This window comes from Aedes aegypti, chromosome 2, assembly GCF_002204515.2.
Source record: "Aedes aegypti strain LVP_AGWG chromosome 2, AaegL5.0 Primary Assembly, whole genome shotgun sequence".
Lineage (NCBI taxonomy): Eukaryota > Metazoa > Arthropoda > Insecta > Diptera > Culicidae > Aedes > Aedes aegypti.
This window is the reverse complement of record NC_035108.1, coordinates 242,204,548-242,214,342: the sequence shown is the minus strand read 5'-3', so window position 1 is coordinate 242,214,342 and position 9,795 is coordinate 242,204,548. Positions and strand designations below refer to the sequence as shown.

Genomic DNA, 9,795 nt, shown 5'->3' with positions numbered 1-9,795 from the left:
CCATACTTCAAAACTCGAACAACGAAAACGACGACAGCAGTACAGAGAGACATCAGAAAAGAAGTTCCATCACCAGAAGTGCATCTAATTTTTTTGTGGGGATTTCTGTGTTTGATAATCGTGCCTAAGTTGTTCCAAATCAGTTCCTAGACTCGACAATCCGTTGGTGAAACGAGAAATGTAAAAAGTGGATCGGATATTCCGCGTTCGGGACGTGTTTTTTTTTTGTGTGGCACACAAATATGAAGACGGGATCCTCTCGATGGATTCTTGGTACCGTCTAGAAGTGGCTGGCTTCTCAGATACGAAGACCAGAGTGTGACGTATGTGACTTCGTAATGTCCAAATCGGAAGAAATTCAATGACTTAGGCTTAGGGGATTAGTGAGTAGTGCTGCTGTCCGTTTACATATTTGCCACATCAATCAAAGTGTTTCGCACTAAGTTTTGTACGATATAATGCCATTTAGTGCCCTGTGGATAAGAAGATCCACGAAGATATCATTGGAAGAAAAGTCGCGCCTCTAGACGTAGACGTAAGGTATTCCTGCGGTCAGTGGATCATTAGGGTAGATCAACTTCATTCAACAAAGGTTGGAACTGTTTGTTCCGGAAAGATCGCTCAAAAATCATCCTATTCCTCAAATTGATGTTCTTCCAATAATTCCATTAGTAACTTACTAATAGTAAGGCTCTGCAAAATTTGGACGTGCTGCGTTCTTCATTTGGTAATTGATAATAAGCCGATATAGCGGTCAATCGTTAATCTAGAGCAGAAGGGAAGCACCCTAGTGAATATTATGTTTCCCATTTTGCCTGTCTGCCCACCCACAGTGTATTTTTTCGCTGAGTTCGTGGTCGAAATAGAATTGCTCCCTGAACCGTCGATTTTATCTTTTCATCATATGGTGACTTTTATCATATCTAATTGAATAAGTACTTTTTGAAGTAAAGATACCAACAAATATAAAGAATTATTAGTCTTCAAAGAACTAAGGTTCATTGGGTTAGGATTACAAATCATTGTTACATGTTGAAAATAAGAGTGGGTTTTGTGCATCTTGCAGAAACTAGTTAGAAATTATTGTAGCACTCCCTGGGATTTTCCCTACTTCAATCATTGGCGTAAATAAGGGGAGGCAAAGGGGGTTTGATAATATAGTTAAAAACTCACGATATACATTTTCTAAATCTGGATGATCATTGTTTGGCAGGCAATAGCAATACGTAGTTTATTATTATTATTATTATCTTTATTTATGAGATTTTCAGAATACGTAGTTTTAAAACGTGTCTTATTGCCATTCTGTTATAGAATTGGTAAGTTGGGTTGATTCATTTGTAGTCGTATTGATAATTAGAAAATCATCTCTTAAGCTATTTAGTATGATTACAAATTTTAAAACAAGCTTCGATATTTTGTGTTCAATTATCTAGAAATGCACAAATCATCTATTTTGAATTATTTTCCTAATCGCTGTTACTGGGAAATGTTTGTTTATAAGATTTTTTTTCTCTGTTCGGATGCGCCACTGCGACCAGTATTTAGATCTTTTGTGGCATTACCCGTATCCTTAGTGTATATGTAGTGCATGTCGCATTACTCCATTTCCATTGATAGGAAATGAAGCATCGATTTCTGTACAGTTCTTGTTTTGATTCCTCAGATATTGATACAAATCGACTATGATGAAAAGGTCCGGCTATTTACACCCTTCATAGAAATTTACATCTCAGCGAAGGCGCGCCCCTTAGCAAACATAATCGATTAAATTTCTGAGAAACCAAATCGGTACTACTGATGTTTGACCATGCAGCGGAACTCTAGTCCCATCCTTGTTTCGCTTTTAGTTTAGTCCCAGAAAAATACTAGAAAAAAAGGGCTTCAAGCTAGAAAATTTGTTTAGTAATCAGAATTCACGTGAGTCCTTGAATTACCAGTACTTACAGTCCTTGTTGCGCTAATACTCATGATTGTTATCCTGGCTTCAAGTGTAGTCTCGGGACTGACCAACTCCGAGTCTTTAACCATCTGCTAAGTGAAATAGATTGATTTTCAGAAACTGTTGCCAGTAACAAGGACTTTGTACCGCGAATTCTTGAATTACCAAAACATATTACCCTAGCCCGACAAACAAGATGAGACTAGGGTTCAAATTGGTAGATCTTACCCCGTAACGCACCACGAAAAGGTGATCTACCCGCGTTACGGGTTTTATAAGATTTACTTTACATCAATTCTGTTCAGAGATTTATTTCAAACGAACTATTTCTTTCGTTGTATATAGTTTTGCATTCATGTAAAATGTCTTCAATTAGAAGATGTCGTCGGACCCACTGTGCGACCGATTCTGGGTAGTGTGAGTACCGAGATCTGGCAAACTGACGTCTATCGTCTGTCAGCGACGTATGAATAGGAGCATAGCCATATGTCATATGGAGCATAGATCGTTCAAAACGTGTTATGAGCTAGGAAGATATTTGGACAACTAAAGTGAATTCTATTATAAATTATACTACAAGTGGCAAATTAGAGTTTGGGAAGCATTTCTCGGCCGACAGGTTTGACAATAAGCTAAAATGTAATTATACTACAACTAAATGTAACATATTTAGCAGTTGGAGCAATACACGGCTAGCTATACGGATTACTGGACTAAACCTGATCCGACTAGTACGTAATTGGAACTGTGAGTAGATCTGAAATTACATAAGGCCTCAATTGACATCGTTGTTATTATAGTATAGATCGGTTGGAGTCAGCACTACGTTAGGAAGTTCACCAGAATTGTAGGAACAAACGTAAACGTAAGATGAACTACTATATAAAGAACCATTAGAGATAATCCATCGCTTAAAATAAACTTTCAGCTTTAAAGCTGCGCTGACTACAGGCTACTAAAAAGGCGTTTGCATTCTCCTGGTAGTGACTTCCCAACAGAAGATGTGACGATATTTGTAAGAGAAGTAGATAAACTTGCTTCTAGATTGATGACGAGATATCTATAATGTATTGCTTTGTATTGTATTTTTTTAAACATATGACCATTCTCACAATTATTTCTAATTTGTGTATTTAAACGCAAGTTGAAAAAATCTTGAAATACTAACTAAAAAGGGTTTTCTGAAAGTCACACTAATATTAGAAATTTATGCATATAAAATCACAAAATATTCTTAAATTTCTCTGGACGATATTATTTATTGACAGATTATTTATTTTACCAAGCTCAATGAAACAGCTGTTAGTTGTTCGTCCTTTACTTACATCTACGCCAGTCTTCTGGTTAAAAACTGATGGCTTTTCAAAGATGAGCTCGTATTTTTCAGTAAATATAAATATTAGTGTGGAAAGTGTGGAGTGTTGACAACTTTCTTAGCTTAATCTTTAATAGATACCTGGGAAGATAATTGTTTGAAGTTATGTCATTATTTTTCGCAAGCAAGCAATCAAACAATCAACCTCGAACGTATCCCCATTCATTTTCATTTATTTAGTAAACATCTAAACAGATAACACTGAATCAACAATTCCACGCCACAATGCTTGGTTCGTGGTCGCATCTCTCCATCCTCGGTTCTGCTCCACGCTCGCCAAATCGATACGCACTTGATCCGCCCACCTAGCTCGCTGCGCTCCACGTCTTCTTGTACCGACCGGATCCGAATGCTATCCGGCATTCTTGCCACATGACCTGCCCATCGTATCCTTCCACCTTCTGGATACTGGGTTCGCCGCAGGGCGAGCTCGTGGCTCATCCTTCGCCGCCACAACACCGTTTTCCTGCACACCGCCAAAGATCGTCCTAAGCACCCGACGTTCGAAGACTCCAAGTGCTTGCAAGTCCTCCTCGAGCATCGTCTATGTTTCATGCCCGTAGAGGACTACCGACCTTATAAGCGTTTTGTACATGGTACATTTGGTACGGGTGTGAATCTTTTTTGACCGCAGCTTCTTGCCGAGGCCATAGTAGGCCCGACTTCCACTTTTGATGCGCCTCCGTATTTCACGGCTAACGTTATTGTCAACCGTCAGCAAGGATCCAAGGTAGACGAACTCGTCGACCACCTCGAACTATCGAAACACTGCTACATAGGCGAGCCCTCTTGCGCTCGTCCTCACCAGCTAACATGTACTTTGTCTTGGCCGCATTCACCACCAGTCCAACCTTCGCTGCCTCGCGTGTACAGGTGTGCCACCTTTTGAAATGTTCGGCCGACAATGCCCATATGATCCGCGAAGCAAACAAATTGGCTGGATCTTCCCGGGAAAGCTATTCTCTTTCATAATTTTCCATAGCTCTACGCGGTTGACTCTATCGTATGCCGCCTTGAAATCGATGAAAAGGTGATGCGTTGGGACCTGGTATTCACGACATTTTTGGAGGATTTGCCGCACAGTAAAGATCTGGTACGTTGTCGATCGGCCGTCAACGAAGCCGGCTTGATAACTACAGGTGACGGAAGATGATCTGGGATAATACTTTGTAGGCGGCATTTAGAATGGTGATTGCTCGAAAGTTCTTGTAGATGGGGCATATTACCCCTTCCTTCCACTCCTCCGGTAGCTTTTTCGTTTCCCAGATTGTGACTATCAGCCGGTGCAGACAAATGGCCAGCCTCTCCGGGCCCATCTTTATGAGTTCAGCGCCGATACCATCGTTACCAGCAGTTTTATTGTTCTTGACCTGGTGAATGGCATCCTTAACCTCCCTCAAAGTGGGGACTGGTTGGTTTCCATCGCCCACAGTACTGACGAAGGCATTTCCTCCGTTGTCCCGTCCTTCATTGCCTGTGCTCTAAGCGCCATTCAGGTGTTCGTCGAAGTGCTCTTTCCAGCTTTCGACCACCTCACGCTCGTCCGTCAAAATGCTCCCATCCTTATCCCTGTACATCTCAGCTCGCGGCACGAAGCCGTTGCGGGGTGCGTTGAGCTTCTGATAGAACTTACGTGTTTCTTGAGACCGGCACAGCTGTTCCATCTCCTCAAATTCCGTCTCCTCCAGGCGGCGTTTTTTCTCCCGAAAAAGGCGGGTCTGCTGTTGCCGTTTCCGTCTATAGCGTTCCACGTTCTGTCGGAAAGAATTCTTCTCTAGAATCTGTCTATATTCCTCGTCGAACCAATCGTTCCGTCGACTCCGTCCCACGTATCCGACGTTGCTCTCAGATGCATTGTTGATGGCTGCTTTCACTGTTCTCCAGCAGCCCTCAAGAGGGGCTTCATCCCAATGTTATGGATTTTACTTAGGTGGCGCAGGGTGTGATACGTGCCACTAGTTCTCTCTTTTATTCTCCCGCTGTTCTTATGTAGCGCAAATAGTGACGTCACTAAGTGTGTGACTAAGTTACTAAGTAAAATCCATAACATTGCCATTACTCTACAACATGTATACAACATAACAGTAATTCATTTGTTCATCTTATTCTCCCTCTTTTCGCTCTCCATTTTACGTTAGCCTAGCCTGCTCTTGCTTTCCTTTCACGCTAAGACACTTTCACGCAGCGCATGTGTTAAAACTACACATAATGAGGCAACCAATGCAGGACTGACTGGCTGGCTGAGTGAAAATTCTGTGTAAGTCGCACTCATGCTATGTGTAGCCGATGTGTTAACCATTGGCTGTGCGTGGATCGATAGAAATGGAACTGTCGGTCATCTCCCGCGCGGCAGCAAACAGTTGGCCATTGGTAGGATGAGAAGTTTTTCGGGATTTTCTCTGGCGAAAAGCCGGAAAATGGTCGCAAATGTGAAAGTTGTTTTCCCATTTGCTTCCGCTTCGGCTATTCCAATGAAAAAATCTGTGAAAAACTTAAAAAATGGATTTTTTTAATGTTTTCAGAAGCAAAACAAAAATGAAAGCGAATTCCGCATTCCAAGCGTTCCTCCTCTGTGCGCATTTCACTCATTCGGTTTGTTTACCACCGTTTGCACAAAACTGTGTACAGCCTCCTTTGCACAGAATCTGTGCTGCACGAAGAGAGGCCAATTTTGTGCGCTCAGCACTCATTTTTGAGTTTAGCAAGTTTAGCGTGAATTCTATCTTTCTGCCTTTGTCGTAATTCGAGTGGGTGTTCATGTGCACAAGTTCATCTAATGGTGTGCGTCTGTGCGTGTTCAGAATGGCTATCGGCGCAAGCGCGGGATCTAAGGGTAGCCACATGAATTTCTCGTATAGCCACGCTACCGACTCATAGGCCTAGGTATTGACTCGGTATTGACATTGTCTCGGTATTGGGTCAAAACAGAGCCATGCGCATGGAATTATACTATTTCATGCATGATTTGTACTCACGGTTTGCAAACCCTTGGAGGGTCGCTTACGGGTACCGCAGACGGCCGTTCATTCGTCAGTGAACGCACCGCTGGGCTAAACTAGCGTCGAACGATGTTGGTGATGGCGCTCTCCGGTTGTGGGCTTATGCGACGGGGACGGCCGACGCGACGCCGGCGGTGAACTCCTCTTCACGTTTGGTGCACGCTACCTTTCGCCTGGGGCGCGAAATACGTGCACAAGCCCCATTCCGGTTTCCGTACCTCCGGGATAAACCTCGTAGCTGACGGTGGGGTCAGAAGCGATCTTGAAAAGGTGTGATGTGTCCGGTTCCGCAGGAAGCCACAAACGTAATTAAAAGCACGTGGTGTCGTTCAACGACACGATTAACACACAACATAATCCGCACGTAAATTAGGCACACGGTTACCTGATCTCGTAGACACTCGCACGTAATTTCTGCTACACTAAATGCACTCAAACTCAACGGATCAATTATAGCTACTCGACTGATCTACATGGGAAAGAATAAATGTAACATATAGACCCACATGTTAATTACCTACCTTCAAAGACACATCACGGCGCAAAAATTAACTGTGATCGATCCTGCCTCTTTCACTAACCAGAACGAAGTGATCGATCATGGTCAGATTATCCTCAGATAGGTCACGAGATGCATATCATCTTCGTTATTTATCAAACCTGAAATATTTCCCGAAAGAAATACCCAAGATTTAATTTGTTTCCATGTTCGCGAAACATTCAAGGTCAGGGGAAGGGGGTTGTTCTTCACCGAAAGGCTTTCGTCAAAACGGCTCGTCTATATCTCAAAGACATTGTCACCTCCTATTCTTGTTGCAACAATTTTATTCCACAACATGAGTTTATCATCACTTGAACAGAGTATGACAAAGATCGATCACCACGTGCGCAGCGATTTTCTGGGCTTCGCATTGCAATTTTCGAGAACTTTCTCCGTGTTGGTAAACATTGATACATTATCAAACAGCATCCATGAAACAAATTCGGGTTTAAGTTCAAAATAACTGATAAATCGCGAGTTGAAAAGGTTGCAACAATGTTCATGAAAATTTTGCTTTTGATTGTGTCCTTATCCGCAACAGTTGTGACAAAAGGTTGTGAGCTAGCTTGCTTTGTTGTTTGTTTTTCGTCTTTTTTGATGACAATTTGATTCACTGCTCCGACCTAAAGAGAGACGACCCATTCGGGTAAGTTCAAAATCCTTTGAATGCTTTCCTTTCTGAACATGGACCCCGTTCAGAGGTACGCGCGCTATTTTGGCTACAGCGATATCATCCCTGTTGCATTTTGAGCGGCACATACCATGTGCGAATTGGCTTCAGACGGAACTCATTTACCATGTGGTTTGGGGGATGCTACTCGTGAACTTCAAAGAACTGTTCATGCAGGGAGTGAATTTATTTACCTAAGACTGGACTTATTTATTTACTCTAATGGAGAAATGTTTTGAAGCATACAAATACATTGAACTAAACATTAATTAACTCTATGGTCGTTACACGTTGCGAGGTAATTTTTAAACAGTAGCCATAGCCATAGCCATGATATTTTGAAAATTCTGTTCAAATGTTTTAAATCTTGAAAGTTGGATGATACTCGAAAGTTTTTCTGTCACAAGCCAGTTGTCTTCATTTGATCAGAAAAAATGAGTAACAACTATAAAATACTATAATTTTGGAAACCGGGTTCTTATTCTATAAAAACAACTCATTTCTTGCCTGTGAGGACTGAAACGGCTGTCATCCAAGAACAACTGGAGTGTAGCCAAAAATTTGGTGCTAGAGAAAGTGCTGATTTCACAGCTCGCCGCAAAAAATTCAATTAGACACTAAACATACGCGATTTACAAATGATGTGAATGCGATATTCTCATTTCTTTTCCTTTTTGGGAGTTGCAACATTTGTCGCTCACGCACAAAGCTTCAATTTATTTACTTCAGCACCCGCGCCGCACTCAAAGTGGCTGGCTACAAGAACTAGTGCTTTCTTCAGGGGGTTGGTTTTCCTCTGTTGGGTCGCCAATATTATGCTTGACGTCTAGGTGGGTCTCGAATCCAAAAAAAAATGGGAACCTATGTAGTAGTGTATGAGATATAAAAAATTGGCGTCTTGGGCAAAGTGTCCTGTATTAACATTAACTACATCTTTACCAATCGGCTAGGATCTCAATTTTTTTTTGTCTAACGAGATTTTTAGCCCTGGGCTAATTTATCTCGGGATCAACTTGCTGCACTTCTCTTCCGAGGCAAGCCGCTAATGCCAAAAGAAGCGCTTTTATAAATCAAGACACTTCTTTGAACAAACTTTGATGATTAAATCGACGGTTTATGAGCCTATATATTTTGACCACGAAATCAGCGAATAAAATCACTGTTCAGCTTTTTACCAGTCAGTCAGTCAGTGAGTCAAAACATACAACGATCCGTCTTTCGTGGCCAGTAGAAGAGAGAAGGAAGCAAAATAGTGTACCTACCTACAAAGGCCGAAACTGTGTTGAAGAAAATTATCTAACTGCTATAAGGAGGTGTATACGCCAACCACACAACAAAACGATACACGGGCAGCTCAGTGCTCAGTGCGGCGCATACATAATAAGAAGAGCGTCGATTCGTAAGAGCTGACCGATACCGATCCCCTGCAAGCAACAAGTGGCGGCGCCCCGATGAATACGACGCTGGACGACAGTGGCAGTACGGAATGGTCCACTCTGCACTGCAGCAAAGATGCACTGACCGACTTTTTCGGTTGGTTCCTGCAGGGCATCCTGGCCACGCTGGCCTTCACGTGTCTAATCGGTGAGCATGCTTGGGGGATAATACTTGGGGACATGATTGGTGCAGCAGTATGGCATCGTTTCGTCAGAACAGATTGCACTGATAAGTAGCTCTTGCTTTTTAAGGCCGCACGGGACATCATCATAATCACCCTATCCATTTCAAGAAGCAAATTCCAAGAACCACTCCATATATCAATGCGAAAATGTATTACTATGATTCTATATATGTAGTGCACAACCCAATACTTTTTCAGCTTCATCGGTTCACTAAAACTCGAGATTTGCTTCCACAAAGTTTTGATGATAATTGTTAGAGTGAGACGAAAGATAGGGAAATTAACACGGTCTCCCGTGTCACCTTAACTAGAAAAAAAAAAATAGATAAGGTACCGCGGGGCAAGTGGGTAAATGTGGTAAGTGAAGATAATTTGTATATTTACGTAAATTTATATATTTTAATATTTTCAAAGGAAAAAAGTTTCGGAAAATAATTTTCTGTATCACTTCTAAGTTGTGCTCTCAGTTACAAACTGAAATAAAAAAAAGTTTTAGAAATAATTCCTTTGGCCTTTGATTTTTCAACTGCACAATTGAATAAAATGATTGATGATGATGAATGATTGAGTTCAAAACCACCAATATGACTAAAGCAGTCCAAGTGGGTGTAGATTTTACCAATGAAATTGCTATTGGATTCCGTTTC

General features: G+C 41.7%; 1 protein-coding gene across 16 annotated transcripts in view; it reads left to right on the top strand.

Annotated features, from left to right (window-relative positions):
- The window catches only part of LOC5568648 (store-operated calcium entry regulator STIMATE), a 28,770-nt gene continuing 18,975 nt past the window's right edge, over window positions 1-9,795 (top strand). Inside the window, exons 1-2 of one of the 16 annotated variants that reach the window (XM_021844660.1) lie at window positions 1-323; window positions 8,706-9,111. In XM_021844660.1, the coding sequence (XP_021700352.1) occupies window positions 8,979-9,111 (133 nt within the window). In that variant the 5' untranslated portion in view covers window positions 1-323; window positions 8,706-8,978. The other 15 variants (XM_021844656.1, XM_021844654.1, XM_021844653.1 and 12 more) reach the window with 15 other exon arrangements.